The sequence below is a fragment of the Ambystoma mexicanum genome, chromosome 8 (assembly GCF_040938575.1).
Source record: "Ambystoma mexicanum isolate Mex_15411 chromosome 8, UKY_AmexF1_1, whole genome shotgun sequence".
Lineage (NCBI taxonomy): Eukaryota > Metazoa > Chordata > Amphibia > Caudata > Ambystomatidae > Ambystoma > Ambystoma mexicanum.
In genome coordinates, this window is record NC_090929.1 from 709659542 (window position 1) to 709683081 (window position 23540).

A 23540-nucleotide genomic window follows, 5' to 3' on the forward strand; every position below is an offset into this window, starting at 1 on the left:
GAGGTTGGGTGCGAGACTGGTTGGAGGCCTTACCAAATAGAACCTGAATCAAAATCATAGTGATTTGTTGTGCGCCACATTCATTGGGGGGGAACGGAACTGCCTGAGTTGAGTCTGACTGAGTAATAAACCGTGTCAAAACGTAGTTTTTCTTTGCCATTATTTACATGAGGCTGAAAATGTCAGAATGAACGGAAAGGCGGCAGGGCCGCCTGTGGTATTCACAAGTGTAATGGGACAGGTTTAGATGTCTTTAACCGCTCCCTAGGGTTGCAGCTCATTGGATACTCACCAGCTTTTATCATTGTTTTTATCATTGTTTCAAACAGATAGGCAAATTATCATGCATTAAACAAATAAAATGTTCAGTGCTTCAAAAAATAACGTGGTTTTGCTTGTGAAAGAGAGGTGGACAGGCCTTGCTGAGAAAACAGTGCATAGTGGAATAAGGAGCCAACTACAAGAATCACTGGCTGAGAGAATTCTGGATATCGGGATTGTGAGTCCAAATCCAGAATGAGTCCTTCCTTAGAACATGCTTCATCCTGTGAAATTGAGTTAAAGATCCTACTGTGAAGTGAAAGAATTAGCTGCTGAGAACACACTGCATGATGCGATATTCATTCCAAATTCCCTGTACAAACTGAGAAACGTAATTGTTGAACAGCTGCTGCGTGCTGGGGTACGTAGTCCAAATTCCGAGAGGGAAATACAGTTGATGAACAGTTGCTGCACAGTAGGGTGGCGAGTACAAATGCCCAGTACAAACTGCAATGGCAATTGTTTTACACCTGCTAAATACTGGGATATTCAGTGAAAATTCCCAGAAAGAACTAAGAAAGTCAAACCTGCCCACTTACCATTTGATGGTAATAAAGTATTGTTGAAACACTATCACACTTGTCAGTCAATTCTTTACTTCCAGAATGCTATTCAGCTAATGCATATTGAAGTATCAGGAATGCGACCAGCCCCTAACTATACAGAAAGGGGGGTAGGTATACAGCCCTTCCTTCCTTTTGCAAGTTTCCTCTGTGAAACAGGGGCCTGCACTGGGAAATTCCAGAGGTGCAAGAAAATCAAAGCATCTCTGCCTGCACCCACAGATATTTTGTGAATTACCACTTGTATTCCATCCACCACAAATTCCAAGTCAAGTGTAGAGCAGTGTGTGCTCTCAGTTAGCTTAATAGTATGTGGACGAGACAAAACCCTTAAGATCAGTATTGCAAATAGAACATCCTAAAGAAGGCAATGCCACCTTCCTTTGTGTATATTCAAATTGTTTTAAACATGTTTACTCATGTGTTTCCTCAGAATGAACCAAATGATCATAGATAATGCTGTGGTTACATATTGCTATATTTAAGAATGTATGCCGTATTGTGTGATACCGGCTCTTCGCTCACTGCCTATATACCCGTTTAACGGATCCATTTTCTAAACAATACCAAAATGGCCACCAAGGTGTTGATCAGGACCTTTTGGGGCCTTTGCAGCCTGAGTGAACGCACAATGCCCGTGGAGGCAGGCATTTGACATTGATATTTTTCGATTTTAATTGTTTTACCCATTAGCTCTGCGACTATTATATGAAGAACGAGTCTATGAGACTTTCAAAGCATCTTGCCATCTTCTTTTTTCAGTTAGACAATTAAAAGGTATCATCAAAACTTGGATGTTTTATGTGAAATATAGTGAATAGTCATAATATGCAAGGGTATCCTCCTGACGAAAAGATGAGTTGGTTATCAAAACACCAAGAGAGTGATGGTACTGTGGTTAAACAGCTAATTTCTGATCTCAAAGTATCTAACACACTGTATTTTTTTTTTAAATTACTGACCATCCTGATTGACACTCTAGACCTGTGATCATGCTCATGGTTATTATATAAATTAAGTTTTTACTCATATACCAACAGAATTAGGTTTCGTTTTTCAAGCCCATTTCGTATTTCTTCAAACATTTTAAAGGCCATTTAAATAATTGGGATTGTTGATACCCAGAGTTGGGAATATTAATCCATTAAGATATTTTGTCAGGTCGTCTACGTATGCTTCTTGTTTTAGTTTGTTAAATTGATTTTGACAAAGTCTGTTCAAGTCATTTCACAGCTGTGTTTACATTGCGAACACTGTTGCTATTTGACATAATACCCCCTTACTTTGGCCTCTTCCCACCAGTTTTGCAGGATGTTTGTGGGCTTTATAAAGTTTATTGTTGTATGCGGTCACACTAGATACATTGGTACCGTTACAGAAAAACACATACAAACACACTTCCGAGATTCCTCTTAAAAATGTTTGCATTCTGGAGGGTACATATAGATCATGGTAAGCACAGAATTAAAACAAAAATGTAAAAAGCATCTTAAGTCACAAATGAAAAGAGACTTGATCATAAAAGTTTTATTCTGTTTATTTGAAAAATGTCTTTTTGTTTTATTTTCCATGTGTGTTTTTGTGTGTACTTATTTTCCTTTACAATAGGTATCGTGAAAGCCCCCAGGTCTTGGTGCACACATTAGCAGTTACGGCCTCCTGTCTGGAGACCGCGAGCCAACGCTCAATAAACTTGATTCTTCCTGTCCTGGTCAAATGTACACATACATTCTAACACTTGTTTTTTTTTTACATCTAAAATTACTGAGAGATACAATGTCAGCACTTAATAAATATACATACTCAAGTCCTAACACTTGCACACAATTCTTAACTCTAACTTCAAAGTTATTGCACATAAGACATTATAATATGTTTTAAGAATAAGCCATTTGTTCTTCTCTCGAGTTAGTTCATTTTACAAGCATAGAAAGAAAAAACAATAAAAATTGCGCTTTCGACACCTTGAAAATACGTATCTATTACAGCTCTTCTTGAATGTACGTCGTCAATCCAGCGACGCCGAGCCGAGATTCTGTCTGCCCAACAGCGAATGCAGGCGATGGATCCACAGTATGCTTTCAAGATATGCATTCATTGTAACAGCAATAGGTCTGCATGCGGTGTGAGTAAAAGCTACCGACAGTCGATTGCAGTAGACATAACTGCCACCCACACTCTGACTCGTTTTCTGCTCATGGTTGCAATCATAAAATGGATGCCGCGACATCCCCCTCTGCGACTCCCCTAGCTTCCAGCAGTTCATACATTTCTCTTTTAGTTGCACTGCACATCCCTCCCTTTTGTTAAAACATTGAATGAAATGCAGGTGCATAGCAGAAAGAGAGACTGATGTGGTCCCTTGAAACATGCGTTACTCACATATGTACATACACGGTGCAGTTTTGTTTGCTTGTTCTACATTGAAGGAACTCCTGGAAGCTCAGGTATGTGATTTTACAGAATACAGATAAGAATTCCATTGGATTAAAAACTAGGAGTGGACGTCTTTGCCCCAGTGACATTATTGTTGTAACTTTACATCACTTGAGATCTTCATTTTATTTTAAAGGTTGTATGACACGGCTGGCAGCTTGACTACATCTTTGAATGAGTGGACAGAGCCAAGGTCCTTGGCCCATGACAAGGTATATGGATTTTCAGTGGCTTTCACCCATAGAGCTAGAGAGGCCTTGGTTTAAATAAACTGTACAGTGAGGGAGGCCTTTGCCTAGCTGGGGTTGTCCTTTATGCACCTGTTTATGGTCTAATCAAATATATCTCTTATGGTGGTTTATAGACACATTGCAGTTTTTGATAATGTTGACCCTCTGAAAAGGCATTTGTAGAATTCGAAAATCCAAATCACTTCGGACCGATGATCTCGTTCATGGCGGAGGAGCAGCCACCACACCTGTGTTGGTGCTTCGGGGTTATGCACTAATGGAACACGATTCAAATAGGTGCCCAGTGGCAGGAGGCTAAGAGGGCGTTGGATGGTCTTGTCAATCTCCATTGGTAAATAATGAAGAATAAAGTATGGACTACCTCCCTTCGTCATAAAACACATACGTCACAGAGTGGAGCTGGCACGGCGAGTGAACTTGAGTGACGAACATGAGAAAGGTCAAATCTGAGGAAGTGAAGAGCGCTAGTAAATTATTTACAGGTGGGGATGTGCAAATTGTGTACTATTTATGATGAACTCTGAGGCCTTCCTCCCAGATCCAGACTGCAACGGCCGAAACTAAAAAATAGTTTAGCTGTGAGACGCTTGGACTTCGATGGAACACTCACCTCCCTCCTTCCTAATTAAGACATAGTAAGGTCAGAAGTGGACCAGCTTTTAGTATATTAATAAATGTACACATCCAAAGGGCACTCAAAGCATTAAAAAGGCTCAGTGAAGTGATGCTAACAGAGTGGACCGTTTTCTTTAGGAAAATCCACTCCCTGTTTTATGGTTACAGGAGCGATACAGGCTAGATTAAACGTCATTGGTACTTGTGTCCCTTTTACAATATTTGAGTGTCCGACATTGCATGAGTAGAGGCAGGAGACTGGCGACACCATCATAAACCGTAGGAGTAAACCCAGGGAAGAGGTCCTGAGCAAATATCTCTCAAAAAGATGACAGCACTCATGAATGTGGCCATGAGCACATTGAATAAACCCAATAGATAATAGATGCTGATGACAAGGTTAGCTTCAATGTTAGCCAAAGAGTCAGAAATCCTAACCTTGAAATCCCCCACCATGGTAGTGCACATGCACTCAACTGTCTGTTCTTCTCCAAACTCATATTCTTAACCTACTGATGATCATATACTGAGCCTGACTCTTGACCTCGTGTTATCTACACACATTGGACCAGATCTCTCAACGGAAGGTCAATGACTGCTCATCGATTTCATGTTATGCTTTATAGCAGGTGGCAAAGGCTCATCTACTAAATGGAAACAGTGCCCAACTGACCCGGCATCCAAGAGCATGAGGCCAAAACCGGATTCCCCATAAACTCCATGAAACAGAACGTTACTAGAATGTATAGGAATTTTGACAAAAATCCCCTATACCATACATTGGGGTAAATGGTGCTTGAACCCCAGGGTTATGGCAACCATCACCAACTACGTTTTGCCAAATAATGAAAACAGATTTTAAACGGTCTTATCCAAACCAAATTCCAGTCAGGACTGCCTTGAGCCCACCTATACCGTCACCCCAAGAGTGCATTCAAATGAGATAGGTGAGACCCTAACAGTCTTCTCAGTGATCGTCTAAGAATGCATTGTAGGACTCCACAATCACATGAAAAGCAAGGAACTGCCTGCATAAAGTGAAGAAAACCCCACATAGTCAATAGATACTGTTGGGTGATGAGGGGAGTGTGCCAATGACAGATGAAACTGTTGGTGGATGGCAGAGCGAGTGTGGGTGAACGAACCCGTGGTGGTCGAGTGAAATAGGAGATCAGTATTTGGATGGGTGAGGGTGAATGTATGGTTGCCGGAGCGTGTGCAGCAGAGTGGTGGCACTGGCAGAGAGCATTTATATCCCCCCAACTCAAGACCATCACCGGACCAGTTGCATATCCAAAATGGACCTACATACTAAGGGAGAATGCCGCTGGTGCATGGCCTGAAGAAATGAAAGCCCAGAGCACCCCCAAGAAACTCTGCGCCTACTGCTGCTAGGCTTGCGATTTGACCCTATTACATGGCGGTAGGCCTTCTGAACACCCTCTTTTGAAATAATTGAAAAGGGCACTGTTTACCACAATAAAATCTTATCTAAATGTATCCATTGTTTGGCTGTGAGCTTGTGGCCTCCAGAGGTCTGCAGAGAGCTCTCCAGTTAGGAATAACTTCCTGGTTGTCTGGATCCCTCAGGATCCTGACCAAATCTGTAATATGCAAGATATTCCGGTGATAAAAGCCAACAGGATATAAGCGACACACACATACTATTATCCACACCAAAGCCGCATTAGAAGTAGAACATGAAGGACGGCTCTGCTAGAAATAATATCCAACATAGAATTGTGTTAGATCTTTAGGTCCCTTTCTACCCCGGGTAGTAGGCTTCTAATACCACAAACCGGATTTAAAAAAGGGGGAAACGGAAGTCCGGATTCAATTGCCACCATGTAAATGGAGGAATACTTCCAACTGCACCATTTGGTTACTGGGCCAATTAAAGAACTCATGGAGGAGGTCAAGGGCAGCGAATACGATTTGAAGCCCAAATGCAACAATGGAGGATAGCGATCTGAATCTCTCTTTAGTATAACACAATATCTGCAAGGCTATTCAACGGTTACTCGTGACTAAAGAAGGCCGATAGTTCAAAGAAATAGGACAAAAAGAGTGCTGTCGAAAGATCAGTTGTGCAGCATTTCCTCCAAGGTAAAAGAATTGCTTGGTGGCTAAGAAATGAATTTGCTGCAATATATATTTATTTGCACCATGTGAATTTTTGACCTGGTGCAAATGCGGTTACAAAATTACAATGCTGCTATGCAACATTTATCTAGTACTTGACAATGCATTTATTTCTTAACAACTCAGCAGCTTTGACGCCAGCAGAACAGGGATTCCTGGGATATGTTAAGGTAATTTATTAAGACGTTCCACTTCATACCCTTACTTAAGCAGGTCGGTCCCTGCCAAACCCTGTATGCCACATAAGTACAGTATTTTAACGCTAAAATGTGCTTTGATTAGCTCACACTACAATGAGGGAAAATAATCTGTCCCCTCGCTTTCAGTGGATATATTTGGCTAGTCTATATGTATGTTTTGTCTCTAAAAATGAATTTAGACTGGTAACATGTGACACATGTTCAAATGAAGCGGGTAACCTGAGGCTACCTCATATACATTCTAGCAGCACCATCCAGTCATGGAACGCAAATACTGACATAGCTGCCGACATGATCCATTCCAATCTGTAGGTACTTGTGCTATGTTATTGTAATTTATCGCGCATAGCACTGCTTTTCCATGGTCTCCATGCGCTCTATCCAGTCCTGTTATTTTCCTTTGCATTTAGGGACTTGTAGTTCTGCTTTTCCCCATTATAAAACTTAGACTACAGGTCCCAGAATGCACCTAAAACCCTGAATGGGATAAGCACCTACAGATTGGAATGGGTCATGTGGGTAAGTACTCAGCGTCACCAGTGAAATAAGAGGGCTAAGGCCTCATGCCTTTGTGTTTCACCTTACTTGAAAAAAGCTTATGTACACAGTTCTTTAAGCATGCAGAGCTGAATAACTAATCAGCCCAAAAAGAAGCGAGCAAGTAAAACGGGACCAGAAATATAGAAACATGTTAGTGAGGTTAAGAAACGGTAAAAAGCATCAACAACAGATTTTTCCCAGTGGACACACAATAATGGCCTTTTGCTTCTTGATTTAGCTCCAGTTGCGGGAGGAACTGACGTTGGGTTAAACATGGCGTTCCTCTAACGTGTCCTGTCAGACGCTGACTGACAAGATTGCCTATCGTCCTCTTTGGGTGAAGCCCATTGAGAAACTGAGTAGCTGCAGCAGGCGTGCCTCCTGCTGACCCTTGCGTCAAATAGTTCAGTACACCAAGACAGATATAGAAATAGGACACAGTACACAGAGCCAGAAGGAAGCTGAGTTGTAAGGTCAAAGTTTGTAAGCAGGATCTGCACGTGTAGATTCCATTGACAACTATTGTGGGCTTTGTCTCTTTCACTTCCAGGGCACCATAAGTGGGTGCATTTCGACAAATTCAGTTTTCTGTATTTGTAATAATTAGTGCCGGCATGCTGCCGTCAGATAAGATTAGCAAAGCAAATTTTGATACATACGTCTTTTTAAGGACAGGAAAATTACGCGGGCACTTCAATTGGGAATAATAATTTGCTATTTCTTCTCGAAAATATTGACATACAAGACAGGCAAGGCGGGTCGATCACGGCCTTATGGTACAGCGTGTGCCCTGGAAACCAAAAGACAATGCCCCTTCAATCTTTACCGCTTAACCACTGGAAAAAAAGTGCATTATGGGCTGGTAAATGGATGCAACCGTTATTATTGTTTCTCCATTGACACTCAACTAAGAGCAGAAGTGGGTGTTTGCACGTCGTCACATCGAGTCAGGTTAATTTTCTTATATAGGTTCTCGTGTGCTCAGCATAGTCGGGTGGGTGTATTTTACCGCAGTGTACCCCTAAATGCATAAACAAACACACGCGCACATACTCACCCACACACATTTTTCATCCAACAGGAAAGAGTTTCCCAGGCTAAACAAATCATAGTCTTAAAAGGTACAACCAAATGTTGGGAGCATGGATGCCACCGTCTACCAGAGAACGGCCAGATGTTTCTTCTGGGTCAAACTGCTCTCATTAAAACAAACCTTGCAATATCCAGATTGTTCTAGTAGCGTCATTACACATGCTGAATTGGCAGCATAACATTGCTGGTTTTACCAGTTCTATGTAGGGAAACACTGAACCTACACAAGTGCAGCAATCTCACGGCAAATGCCTATCTGAGCTGTGGTTCGGACACTGTTTCACGATATCTCAGACCTTTGGTATTAACCTTGAATGGAACCAATATATGATATAAAGTGGGCGTACACATGTTCTCCACATGGACGGCGGGCGGTTTAAAGAGTTCACCTCTTGGGTTGACTGGCTTTGGTACACCACATGGCTGGCTGTCTCCAGGACCACACAAGAGCTGGAAAAAGGCAGCCACCAACCTCATCAGAAATGTAATAAACCACCCCTGCACAGGTCACATGCTTCATCTGGGCCATCTAAGGTTTTCTCTGTTTTTCAACGGGCGCGCGATCCAACTGTAATAACATCAAAATGATAGCGGCATAATCCCAGATTACTGGAGATCAAACCTCAAACTAATCCGGACATTATTGTTGGCTAAAACCGTGCCTCCGCGAAGGGTGGCGGCGTTGACGTGCCCGCTTTGAGCTTTGGCTTGCAAGGCAGGCCTCAGAGATGGAAAGATGTATCGGCAGAGTAGCGCTGAGTGCAAGGGCAGCTGTCCTCAAATAATTATTAATATTAGGATGTAAATGGCCACTGGACGATCATATGTTTGGACACAGTGTGCTATGAGTAGATCTGGGAGTACAACACTGATACCATCTACTGGAAATCAGCATGCCAATGGCCATGGCTGTACGCCCCTACCCAAACCCACACCTCCCCTAGGAACCCACCCATGTATTTTCCAACCTGCAGTAGATCAACGAGGGCCACATCGATAACCCGGTAGCCATTTGCTAGTGGCATGTGTGCGGAACGTGTGGCAAACAATTATTAACAAGTTGCTTCATTGAAGAAAGGGTAATATTGACAAACTATGTTTTGACGGCAAATGGAGTAAGGAATAAATCAAATGTATGTACATTGAGATAAGGAAAAACTAAGCGAAGAAGAAGGGCATTCGAAACAAAGGATTGGAAAAGCTGAGGTTAGGTTTAAATGAGGAGGAGAAAGAAAGAAAGAAAGAAAGAAAGAAAGAAAGAAAGAAAGAAAGAAAGAAAGAAAGAAAGAAGGAAGGAAGGAAGGAAGGAAGGAAGGAAGGAAGGAAGGAAGGAAGGAAGGAAGGAAGGAAGGAAGGAAGGAAGGAAGGAAGAAGAGAGAAGGCAGAAAGGAGTGATGAAAGGTGGGTATAAGAGGGGCATGTCCCCAAAACAAAAAGGAGTTAAAGTAAATAATTTAAAAAATTGTCTAAGGAGCACTTCTATGAAATTTGTCAGAAAAGGAGGGTGGTCTGCTCATACTGACATCTAACCACAGAATCCAACATGTTCATCCTTACAGGTCTACGTCATTGATTCGTGCAGCCTCCACCCACTTTCTTCTGCTTTTTCCTCCATCCACGCACAGCATTGTGCGCCGTGGTAGGGCATTGAATGGACTGGGATGACATTTTAAGTACCGACAAACCATACATGTTTACATAGCCACTATTTCTTGCCCAACAGGCTGCTGTACTGTATTATATGTGTTTATCATCCTCAAAATATCGTTTCAGTCGATACTCTACAAATATGCTAAAGTTCTTGCAACTAAGAAAAATCTGAATTCCTCTCACCAAGTGGCGTTTGGGTGTCAAGCCACAGGACTCGTGCAGTCACGGCGTCAGCCAACAATGCTGCACTGATTCTGGGGGGCTGAGATGTGTGCCACGTGTGGACATAGAACAGTTATATTTATAAAGCGCAATAGGAAGTGGCATTTTCCACTGTGCTCTTTCTTCTTGCACTTGCCAATTTGTATGTCATATTGTCTGTCAGTACTACACAAACAATTAACTTTTTAATCAGATGTTTAAGTACCTCTGTGTTTGAAGTAATTATACACGTTATCATATTTTGTATTTCAATTTCCTTTGTGGCAAAACGCTAGGGAGTATGTATGTGTTTTACTGCTATTTTTCTTTTTCTGGAACTCTCTGTTACGCTGGAAGTAAATGGTGCGTCCGCCTGGAGCTCACAAAACAAACCCCAAAGCATTTAGTCCACAAACATGCACTCTCACGCATGCATGCACACTTGCTCACAAGCACATACAATGTCTACTGTATTAGTTACTGTACATTCAACTGTGTTTCCTGATCGTCCCGTGACACTGGTGTTCTCCTTCCTCTTTACTGCAGTCTCCCAACATGGCCGCCGGCATCCCGACCAAACTGTGCTCCTGCATTCTACCAAATGTATCCTCCGTCGTCCGCCTCGCCGCCCTCCCCCTCTTCCTCCTCGGCCTCCTCTCCAGCTTCCTCAGCTTCCTTCTCTTCTTCGTCTTCCCAACCGACGCCACTTCCGAAATCCCCGGAGAAACCAACTACGTCATCTATAATAAAAAAAAAAACAAGTGCAAAGAAAGGTCTGTTTAGAGTCTGTTTAAAAAATAAACGTTGTTATCACAACCGCTGCTCATCACTACAGTACCTCTCAAACATATTCAACATTGACAGGAGCATTTTGCACTGCGTGGAGCTCATCATAGTTAAGTCGTTGACTAGCTTTGAGTGATGAGGATCTAGTAATGCTGCACAATTGGAGATAAGGAGTGGATAACGGCCCATCCTACAACTAATATTCCTGCACACAAAGAAGCAAGCAAAGACTGCCTTTGCACCACTTCTGCATGGACATCATTTCACCAAAATGCCAGGGGTATTCTGATGACAACACAGAAAGTGATGTCATTTGACCCCACCCCGAAGTGACATCACAGGAAGCAATGGAACACAGCCTTTCACCCCTTGACAAAACAGAAAGTGGCATCACATAGCATTGTTTCTAAGAACACTTCGAAAAATATGGTTATAACATCACTGTAAAGTGATATAAATGGATACACGAATGGATCACCATATGTATCATTAATATCAGCGCATATAGGCCCATATGACCAAATTACTATGAATGCAAGCATGTGTCCAAGGCCAAACAATAACGATGTGTTATTATGTAGCACTTAAGCGCTTCATATAGAACAAATACACACATACTATCACCCAACCTGTGTTGGTGCTCATTTATCAACCTCAGCGGGATAAAAGGCTGAGTTAACCTTGCTGGGAGTCCAACCTGCAGATCACACATACATTGCTGCAGCGAGCACTCAACCCACTGAGCTATCATATCAGATATAGCTATCAGAAACACAGCCAATCCATAAACAAATAGCCACATGCTGATGGCCACAGCCTAGGGGCCTGAGTTTAAAAAAAGAAAAATACAAAACATAAGGTAAATATATTTTAAAAAATGTCTTTAGGGCTAGCAAGAAAACCACAGGGGTAGCAAGGGAGACCTCAGGGGTCGCAGGTGCGACCCCTGGTCACCCCTAAATGACATCCCTGCACTTCTGATATGAAAATGTGTCAATCAGAAACTGTGCAAGGGGGAGATTGTATGAAGGGGTTGCGTGTGTTGAAATGCTGTTTCCATCTCGGATACAATGTATTTCAATAATAAACATTAAAAAAGAGTCACCACAGATGAAGGTCTGGATAATATTAACCTTTAGCACCCTAGAAGGGGGTGCTGGCCAATCAGGATGCTCGGAACGTGGGCTGTATTGTCTGGTACAAGCAGCATTCCGAGCACCCTGGGTGCTGTTAGCCAGAGCCTCCCCCCACCCCCACGCCTCTTAGCACCTGTGTAGTTCTCTAAAAGGGTGTGAATGGTGTTTTCTTTTTATCAAAAAGAAATGTACCTTTGCTGCAAGGCGCCAGGGCACCCTCGCTTTGCTCAGGCCCTTAACTTGGGCAGTGGACTGTTACCGACAGGGTCAGCCCTCTGCCAGGGGGCATATGGCCCCAGTATCAGAGGTCTAAGTGAGCAGGGCCTTCCGGGAACTCAGTTGCACTCCTTTTATGGTTTGACTATTAACAGTTCTATTACTTTTATAACAATTTCCGCAGTTCCAGGGCTGCTCTTTTTGAAATTAAGGCCTCCCAATTCATTTTACCACCACATAGCAGCTGCAGCTTTGTGGAAATGTATTACAGTGTATATTTTTGAAACATGGACAACATCTCATCCTTGGTGGACTCTAATTGGCTTCAGCTTAGCCAGGGGAAGATGGATGGGGTCCTAATAACACTAAGAAGGTATCTGTCCTCACACCCCATCCCCAGTGATTTCTGGAAAACGTGTCAAGTTCTTCTCATAGGTTATAGTTGATACAATTCCAGTCCATTCATAAGGGCTGCTATTTTAATATAGGGTGCTACAGGAGATGTGTCCGTTCTTATCAATGGACAAGTGTGCAGTTGGAGCATGAGCTTTAGTGACTAGAAGCACGCTTAATACGCAGAGGTTTCTAAGCGCAGACCCAGGGATCGAACCTTTGTTGCTCCATTTCGTCTTGCTTCCAAGGCGAGCACATTGCCCCTGAGCTATCCTCCCTGACTGAGTGTCCTAGAGCGGAAAAGTCTGCGAACCCCCCCCCTGCACCCCCCAGAACAAACCTTCAATTCTAGGATATAGCATGTGATATGCGAGGAGGCCCGTGGGTGAATTTTAAGGTGATGCATCGAATGCTAAGCGGAGCTCTCTACTCTCTAGAAGCTACAGCAAGTTTATATGAGCAGCTTTGACATGATCACTTTTCCTACGCCCAGAAACCAATTCGTTTTGAGTAACATAGCATATGATGGAGGTACCCCCTCCGAGGAGGGCTTTACTATTGTAAGGCCCTCCTCGGAGGGGGTGCCTCCATCATATGGCATGTTACTCAAATAACCAATCATGTCATATCAGGCCACAGGAGATACAAAATGTTCAATCTCAGGCCCTTGCATTGCGAATTCTATTCATAGGGTTTTTCTAGTGTCAGGCTCCTCTCTCTAAGTAGGATTTGTTCAGCTATGGGTTCAAAGAGAGATAAGATCAGCAAGCAGAGGCGACTGAATGAAAGACAATGCAAGGAAACGTCCTTCTTGGCTGACAATCTGGCCCATCGACAATCGCTTGACAGATGTGCTGCACCACTGCACTATACTCCTACCTAGGCCAGCCCCAACAGGGTTAAAGTGCCTTCTTTGGTAGACTTCTACCTCTGAACTCTTTTTTCACATAGGAAAATTAAACAGAGATTGCTAAATAGCATCCCATGAGAATACTTTCAGCCATCACATAAAATCAAGAGTCAATTGAGTTGTTTTTCCACCACCGCTGCGCACACAGGTGGGAGGCTCATGGAGAATGAAGACTACGGGACAGCCAGGGCAGAGGGGGTTTACAAGAGGGTAGGAAGAGGCAGGGAGGGTAGTTTGAATCCAGCGTAGAGCGAAAACCAGAGTGAAGAGACGAGACTGCAGAGTCAGCAAAGAAGAGCAAGACCTCAGCAAGTGGTGGAAGAGAAGTTAACAGCGAGGGGAGCAAGATAGAGCTATTAGTCATTAAAAACCTGAAGTAGAGGCAGAATGGATATGGGAAAGGGCTATAGAGGATGAATAAAGTGGAAGGTTAGTAATATTAAAGTCTGAAAGAAAGGAAGAAACGATAATGTTGGGGAAGGGAGTCAATTTACTATCAGCGATACGAATCAAGTAGCAAAGTAAAGAGCAAAGTTCTAGGTTTGTGATACCACGGAACTAAAGAGTCAGCCTGAATCATTTTCACTCAAGCAACCTAACACCTTCCCCATGCAAGTAATTGGCTCTTGGTGACAGTGAATATCCGTCTTCCAATCGAGGACCTCTTACCGCAGTCAGGGTTCCCATGCAAACGCGTTCCCGTCAGCTCCACGCCCAGCTGGTCAACACACCAGCACTCCCCGCTGCTTTGGTCACACTGCATCTTCCTGTAGTAACCATCTTCATCACAGCTGGGGATGAACACACCTGCAACACGGAAAGCGCATGTCAAAGGGTGACAAACACATTTGCACGTTGACTGCCTAGACTTCTAAGCACTTCAAGCCAATTCCAATTTACAAAATAGTGTCTCACAAGACATCACCATCATCTGTAAACAAGCAACCTCTATTCACATGACCCCGCTCCTTCATTAGACTATGGAGGCTAACCCGTGGGAAGTTGCACAGGGCTGCAAGTCAAGAGGAAATAAATGCATGGGCAGATAATGATCTGAGGAGGTTGCTTACTGAAATAGGATTAGAGCAAAAGATTAATTGGACATGCAAGTAAAGTACAAAAAAAATTTTTTTTTCAGCTACATGTATTTGGAATACTTTTCTAACATCCTTTTATAACTCTGTCCTTAAGGTTGGGTACATCTACAACAGATAGTCTAGTGCCAAGAAAGTCACAATGTATCGTCCTATCTTGATGATTGATTGTCTAGCCAACATTTTCAGGAAAGATCTTCTTGCCAGACTGGAAAAATGGCCCATTAACCAAAATGTAATTACTGATCTGCATGAACGTTTTGGGAAAAACAAGGCAATATTGGAGCAGATTGTCAGTCTCTATGTTGATAGGGAAATGCTCTGCCTTAGAGAAACTCATCTGATTTAGTTTTTATAGATGTTAAAATGGCATCAACTCTGGAGGGTCCCAAGGGATAATGGCAACCCGCATTCCCTTCTATTTATGATCCAACATTTGTACAATAATAGAAATGCAGACGTTAGGTTCAGTCCAGGAGAAGAATGACTGTCTCATTCTGGGTCAATATCGGTGTCAGGCAGTGGTGCATACAGCCCCCTGCTTTTTTAATACATGTTAAAAGGTTAGCCGACATGATGAAAGGCCTGGAATCCGATGCATTTGGTATTGCGGGCTCTAAAATAGGACATTTACTTTAAGCAAACAATGTCATATGAATTTCTAAGACACTCAATGGTATTAACATGATAGGAAACGCGGTTAATATAGCCGAAATGCTCATTATGAGTTGCCATCAAAAAAGCTCGAAGGCGGGTTCATTTGAGAGTGAATATTTTGATTATTTCGAAATTTGATGTATGGCCAGTGGGTTCTTCTCTACTCATGCAGAGTGTAGTGGATGTATTCATTATGAGCCAAATGTCAGTGTCCATTGTTTTTTTTTGTTCAAAATGTCGGTGGAATCCGAATGGCTCCAGCCATTGGAGTGGACAGAGCACAGTCTAGGTTTGCAGCTTTATATGGGGCTGAGCTCTGGGGACATGTGCTGGTGGACTCTTTCGTGCAAAAGAAAATATTATGTCTGCCTAAAGGTGTCCCCAATGTTCTAATACACCTTTAATTGGGCTGTGTCCAATTTTCTATGCATTAGGTGTTAAGCACCTTCTGTTTTGGCTGCAGTTAAATGGGGTCCCTGATTTAGTCCTCCATAGACGGGCCCTTGGGGACCTAGCCAGCTCTCTTGAGGATCCCTCTTGGAAGTGGATTTTGCACATAAAGTCATGTTTGAGCGCCCTGGATCTAATGAAATTGGGAGATTTAAATACTGCTTTCCCAAAGGAGATTTGTACAACTGCTAAAGCTGTATTTAATGAATGGGTGTTAGCCCATTCAATTTCTCTTAGAGTCCAATATTTATCATGCAAATCAGCCTGGGGTTGTGGGGTCTTATTTTAGATGGTTAATTTATTTATTTATTTTGTTTTTATTATAGATGGCTAATCAATGCAAACGTTAGTTGTTTACTCAATTCGGGTAGAATATTTTATACCTAATGGAATTCATCTCCAAGTGGGGCAACAATTCCACAAACAAATGTCTCTTTTGTATGAAGCTAGTGGAGTCTGTAATTCATGTTGCATTGTTCTGTCCTCTGCACAATGGACATGGGGGAAAACGGTTTCCGCTTATGTTACCTGAATGGGATTACCCGGGGTACTGACTCTTTAGCATTTTTTTTTAAAGCTGCCACTTGCCCGGACACAGTTGCATCGACTGCACATTTCTTGGGCTGTGCTTGGTATTTACTGATGAAATTGTGTTCTTAGCTAATAGCTTCATTATGCTAGAAAAAATGTTCTACTATTTACTTCACTTATCATTTTTTTTAATGTAACACGTTTTATTTGTGAAATATATTGATGTGCTCGGTTTTTAACTCCCCAATATCAAATTGTGCTTATTAATAAGACACTCTGTAACTTTAAAAGAAATTAAATAAATACATATTTCTGATTGAAGAATAATGAATGAAGTACACAGATTGTGTGTGCATGTTAGGTTTTGGTGTTTTATACCAAGCACCACTGCCATGTGTTTGTTGCTATGTGTGTGTGTGTGTAATGTATGTAATGTGTGTATTTTAGTTTTATAGTCTTTTGAGTGTGCCAAAGGTCTGGCTGAATCATATCTTTCCAAAAGGCTGGCACAGTTTGCTTGATAGGTGCATTACATAGAAGCCTATGAATTAGTTTTCTCAGTAGTGATTGTAGTAGCATCCCAAGTGGTCTATCATAACAATATAGCACAACAAAAGCAACAACACAAAAACGGAAAGTGCTACTGCTCAAGATGTGCTAGCTTGTACAATTCTAAAGCATGGTATGCAGTTGTACATAAGAATGGGCAAGTATTTAGATGGAGTAGTAAGGCTCAATAGTTCCGCTGTGGGAACGCGGAGAGCCAGGAGGTACATGAATGAGTGGCCTCTGCTGTGGTGGATTGGTCGATCAACCATGGAGTTTAGACATCGGATGGGCTGTTCAAGTGGCCGGGCAGCTACACGGTGCACTTGACCAGCAGGTGTGTGTGGTGTAGGCTGAAAGGACGGAGAATGAGTCTGTTAGGGGGAGGTTGTCGATTGGAGTCCAAGTCTATGGGCGTGAAATAGAATGTCTTAGAGGTTTGTCAGTGTCCATTGAAGCTGACACCCTGCCACAGCGCATCAAATGGTGCGCAACTCACCTGGCTTCTTTTTGGCAGCTTCCTGGATCTGAATCTTCTCAAGCTCCACGAGGCATGGGGGCTCTGTGACACATAGAATAGAGAGAGCGATATAACAGCTGAGATACTGAAACAAAGCTGCCTGGGATCCTCTTTAACTTAAAGGAGTGCCCTTGTGCATCACTTCTCTTTGAATACATTGATTGATTAATCATTAACAGGACTTTCATGGACGGCATAACGCTGTATATGGAAATTTGCCCCCAAAGGAGCACTCAACTTGTCTCCCGTGTGTAACAATTTTAGAACAAATATTTCCTCGTGCATCACTTGACTACAAAGTAGACAAAACAAATACAATCTACCTGTTTCTGTCTGTCAAGATCTCCCCCGGCGAGTGTCTGTGTGTGTGGGTATGTGTGTGTGTGCACACACATGCACAGTGCTCCAATACACTGTGTCCCTGTGTTTCCATAGAGACAGGATGCAGCCTCTGAAGAACAATGCCAGGCTTCCACAATGAAGTATATTATTGTTATTTAATGATTTCTGTACAGTGGCAAAGATTCCTTCTGTAATGGCTACTCATGGGAAGCAATCTGAGTGCCCATTTGGGGGCTAATTTACATATTTACTTGTGGGCTGTTGCTATTCACCAAAGGGGCTGATGATGATTGCTTTACTGTTTTAAAAGATAAATAACCCACATTAACACTCCTTTAACCCTCCCCTCCCACCCTGTTTCCCCTTCACTGTTGCACTGTTGAAAAGCATGCCGGTTGCTATCGACAGTCATTTGTTTTTATTACTTTCTGTACACATTTCAGAGGCACCTTTTGTTGCCTAATTGAGGACACAATGTACCGGTTGACTAAGCATTTGCAAAGTCAGCTCTTCGCAAGGTTGCTGCCTTTGCAAAGGCACAGAATCAGTTTTCAGTATTTGAAAGTGTCGTTAGACTTTGGGATCACCTTTGCAAAGTGCAATGCGCCCAAACTGTAATGCCTAAGGAGTTGCAAGGTACAGGGGGCCAATCCCTGCGTGAGAGATGAAAGCAGATTAACCAATGCTCTTCAACGTTAGCCATCCACTCAAGGGTTACAGCTTGACAGTAGCAGGCAGTAACAACTTGCCGAACCCCATCTTCCAATGTGTTTGCTTCTCCTTTTTCTGAGGGCTTTAAGTAAGTGGGCCGGGGCTAGCCAAGGTGGAGGTTTGGCAGTCTCCAAAAAGTGCTCCCGAACCGAGGCTCTGGTGGGGATCCCTCCAACTAGACCTATAAACGCCAACCCCCTCAGGCAGCCCTTTCCCTCAAAGAGCCACATGGTTAAATGGCTGCTTGCTGGGATCACTCCCACCTCTCCTTTTGTTTCTTAATCAGAGGCACCAACCCCACAGGCAGATCTTTAACCACATAGCTAATGTGAGTTAAAGGGCTGCGTGAGGGGATTGGTGACTCGAACAGAAAAACAAAAGGAGCGCCAGGGCGCACTGCTATCATTCCTTTTGGTGCACCCCGCCTCTCTTTTTGTTTCTTATTCGCAGACTCTGACCCCCGCAGACATCATGCCTAGCGGGAATTGGAGCCTGTGATTAAGAAACACAAAGGAGAAGCTGGGAGCACCACAACGAATGACAGCAGTGTGCCCCATCTGCCTGCGATCCAAGCAATTGCAAGCACTCTTCCCCACATCCCCCGCCACCCTGCCTACCCGCACTTAGGCCACGCCCCCTAACTAGAGCACCTCCTCGATTCTTCCTCTCACTTAAACCACTGTCTTTACCCTTCCTCTCTGGGTCCAGGTTCACATTGCAGAGCAGAGAGGGCCTCAATCTGAGAGACGGTGTGGACGGTGTGTGCCATCCCATGCGGACTTTCCCCCCTGGATCCTTGTCAGGTGCTGGTCATTTTTGACACCCAAATTTACATTCTAGGAATTCCAAAAGCTTTTTGCAACATTCATTTTTGTTTAAACTCTTGCCCGCGTCAGGAACAGAAACCTGGTGGCGCTACATCGTGGACAACCACACCCTTAGCATTACCTCAGACTGAATGGACAGGTGCAATAGCTGAGCGTTAACACCACCCTTAAATAGTGCATGCGAAATAGCATTGGCGATAGATTTATTTTCAAATACCATAGCAAGCAGTGCATCCGATCATAGTAATATCATAGCAAGCAAGCAGGGCATCCGATCATAGTAATATCATAGCAAGCAGGGCATCCGATCATAGTAATATCATAGCAAGCAGTGCATCCGATCAAAGTAATATCATAGCAAGCAGGGCATCCGATCATAGTAATATCATAGCAAGCAGGGCATCCGATCATAGTAATATCATAGCAAGCAGTGCATCCGATCATAGTAATATCATAGCAAGCAGGGCATCCGATCATAGTAATACAAGCAGGGCATCCGATCATAGTAATATCATAGCAAGCAGGGCATCCGATCATAGTAATATCATAGCAAGCAGTGCATCCGATCATAGTAATATCATAGCAAGCAAGCAGGGCATCCGATCATAGTAATATCATAGCAAGCAAGCAGGGCATCCGATCATAGTAATATCATAGCAAGCAGTGCATCCGATCATAGTAATATCATAGCAAGCAGGGCATCCGATCATAGTAATATCATAGCAAGCAGGGCATCCGATCATAGTAATATCATAGCAAGCAGGGCATCCGATCATAGTAATATCATAGCAAGCAGTGCATCCGATCATAGTAATACAAGCAGGGCATCCGATCATAGTAATATCATAGCAAGCAAGCAGGGCATCCGATCATAGTAATATCATAGCAAGCAAGCAGGGCATCCGATCATAGTAATATCATAGCAAGCAAGCAGGGCATCCGATCATAGTAATATCATAGCAAGCAGTGCATCCGATCATAGTAATATCATAGCAAGCAGGGCATCCGATCATAGTAATACAAGCAGGGCATCCGATCATAGTAATATCATAGCAAGCAGGGCATCCGATCATAGTAATATCATAGCAAGCAGGGCATCCGATCATAGTAATATCATAGCAAGCAGTGCATCCGATCATAGTAATATCATAGCAAGCAGGGCATCCGATCAAAGTAATATCATAGCAAGCAGTGCATCCGATCATAGTAATATCATAGCAAGCAGAGCATCCGATCATAGTAATACAAGCAGGGCATCCGATCATAGTAATATCATAGCAAGCAAGCAGGGCATCCGATCATAGTAATATCATAGCAAGCAGTGCATCCGATCATAGTAATATCATAGCAAGCAGGGCATCCGATCATAGTAATATCATAGCAAGCAGAGCATCCGATCATAGTAATATCATAGCAAGCAAGCAGGGCATCCGATCAAAGTAATATCATAGCAAGCAGTGCATCCGATCAAAGTAATATCATAGCAAGCAGGGCATCCGATCATAGTAATACAAGCAGGGCATCCGATCATAGTAATATCATAGCAAGCAAGCAGGGCATCCGATCATAGTAATATCATAGCAAGCAGTGCATCCGATCATAGTAATATCATAGCAAGCAGGGCATCCGATCATAGTAATATCATAGCAAGCAGGGCATCCGATCATAGTAATACAAGCAGGGCATCCGATCATAGTAATATCATAGCAAGCAAGCAGGGCATCCGATCATAGTAATATCATAGCAAGCAGTGCATCCGATCATAGTAATATCATAGCAAGCAGGGCATCCGATCATAGTAATATCATAGCAAGCAGGGCATCCGATCATAGTAATACAAGCAGGGCATCCGATCATAGTAATATCATAGCAAGCAAGCAGGGCATCCGATCATAGTAATATCATAGCAAGCAGTGCATCCGATCATAGTAATATCATAGCAAGCAGGGCATCCGATCATAGTAATATCATAGCAAGCAGGGCATCCGATCATAGTAATATCATAGCAAGCAGGGCATCCGATCATAGTAATATCATAGCAAGCAGGGCATCCGATCATAGTAAAGATGAACTGAATGTGCGGGTCTCTCACGTACTCTCTCTCCAGAAACAGAAGCACCACTCCGCTGTGGAGACCTGCCCGTCCTTGTAGGTGTCACAGGAGTTGAAGAAGGGCCGGATGCAAATCTCATACTTGTCCAGGTTGATGGACGACAACTCTGTTTGGTCCAGGAAGAGGTCACTGTTTGTGTCCAGCTTGGAAAACATCCAGCCAATGGAATCCTTGCAACTGGCCACGAGGTTCTTGTCCAATACTGCAGGAGAGGGCAGATGGGACGCATAGGCAGAAGGGAAAGGGAAGGAATGACAGAAAGAACATTTAGAAGGCTTTATATATTGCTGTACAAGCAAAGACCAATCAGCGAGCAAGAGAAAACGCAATAATACTCCAGGGACCACTGCATTGAAAAATGACATTTACCCAACTACGGCCGCACCTTAGCACTCTTTTGCGCAGTGAGATACCACCAAACAGCACAATTGGATGGACTAAAAGACCAACCTTTCTCCTGTGGGTAGGGCTTAAACTCCAATAGCAGGTTTTCTGTTGTGCTAAAGTTGCATTAATGCAGGGATTACTGTCACAAACATGTTGAGACCTCAACATGTATGCAAAAAAGCATTCTTTACTTAACATTGTTTTCTGAGAAAACAGTGTTTGAATATCCTCGTGTGACTGAGATAATAATAGCTATGAAATAGATTGCAGAGGAAAAATGTTCAGGCACAAGACAAACAGCTTGTTCTAGTGGCTGCCATCGCTGAATCCTTTAGCTGTTTATTGTGCATCAAACCACTGCAGGCCACTGCAAATCGCTTATCTTTTAACCATGTGTCGTCCAGCAGCAAGGGAGGCATCTAAACTACTCAGGAGAAAGATATTAGCATCTAAGTTTCCATTATCTGGGACCAGTCTGCACATTCCTAAACAATTGACATATTATAGGCTAATTGCTGTCTTCTGATAGGCCTTTCCAGAAAACTGGCACACCAAGAGCTGCTCCCTCATTGGTGTACGGTGAGGGCAGCTCATCATGGGTGAGCGAAAGTTATCTGTAAGGGATGAAATGTGGTTGCCTGATTTTACTGCAATTAACTGTGGATGCAACACAGCACCCAAAAATCCCTCTTTGCCCCAGTTTGCTGAAACCTTCCTTCATATTTTTATTTATGCTTGAACATCCTTGAGCGGTCCTTGGCTCTGTCTTGTAACTCTGACTCCAGGCCTATGTTTTTTTGGAAGAAGTTGAAGAAGTATATATTGCTGGCACTGAAACCATTGGGGCAGTGTGATTGTGGGAAGGAGGGAGGAAGGGCAGGATGGGGGTAAGCGGGTGTGCGGGAAATGGCCGAAGCAGATACTTCATATCTGGATACAGAGACAAGAACAGCAGAGGTGATATTGGATTATATCTTCAACGCAGAGAGCAAGATGGCTGGGGCCGCCATTAATACCACAGGTTTGCCATATAATTTAGCGCTGTCAGGTTTGAGCGCTCCAAATCCCACTGTCATTACCACCTACTCCTACCCTCAGCTAGTTAGGAGGAGCTACTCTGGAAAATATCCTGTCCAGAAAAATCCACACATCTGTGTGAAGGGCCTCATTTCTAGCATTTTCATACATGCCCCTGCATAGCTCGCAAATAAGGCACATCTCCTGCCTGCCTGTTTCCTTTGATGGACAACAATCTGACAAAATTACAGGGTGTGGAGATTATAGTGCGGGAGCCTGCAGGGTGCTGCCGTGATTCAAAGCATTCCACCACCCCAGAGATATGTAATTTCCCCTCCCCGTTGCTCCTCGAGGACACATTTGTTGAATTTCAAGACAAAGTGGCAAAATGGCGGCAGAGTTCCGCCTCACTTCATGAGCAGGTGTGTAGCTAAAAGGACTGCTGCTTGCAGCTGTATCCCATTGTTTATGCTCAGAATGAAAGCTGTTCATGAGGGAGCGGGGGTTGATAAGAGTATCCCTGTTGTGAACTTGTCTTACAATGCACCTTGTAGCTTTGTTTTTCAAAGTCGCAAACCATAGCAAGCTGTCTGGAAAAACGTCTGGGCCTGTAAGGCTGTTAGGACCCAGGGGTGTAAGTGCATGGGAGCAAATGGTGGGTGATGCAAGTTCAATCTCCCACTCCATAACAAGGTCTAGAATGACATGGGCAGGGAATCTGTACCTTGCATACACCTCCTGGTCTGGCATTCCAAATAGCGATGTGCATGGATGGACAATCATGGCCCTAATCATCCTGCTCCTCCTCCACCTTCTTCCATAAAGGATCATTGCCAACACAGCAGCATCCAACATTGTGGAAGTCCTGTAGACAAGGTAGCAGGCGCCCCTCT

The 23540-nt window shown here is 43.3% G+C and overlaps 1 protein-coding gene across 1 annotated transcript in view; it reads right to left on the minus strand.

Moving 5' to 3' along the window:
* Positions 1 to 2405: 2405 nt before the first annotated feature.
* Positions 2406 to 23540, minus strand: part of LOC138472472 (testican-2-like) — a 159363-nt gene continuing 138228 nt past the window's right edge. The window contains exons 7-10 of the mRNA XM_069610677.1: positions 21227 to 21445; positions 17230 to 17292; positions 14122 to 14259; positions 2406 to 10751 (exon numbers count right to left, since the gene is read on the minus strand). Of these exons, the coding sequence (XP_069466778.1) occupies positions 10606 to 10751; positions 14122 to 14259; positions 17230 to 17292; positions 21227 to 21445 (566 nt within the window). The 3' untranslated portion in view covers positions 2406 to 10605. The remainder of the gene's footprint in view (positions 10752 to 14121; positions 14260 to 17229; positions 17293 to 21226; positions 21446 to 23540) is intronic.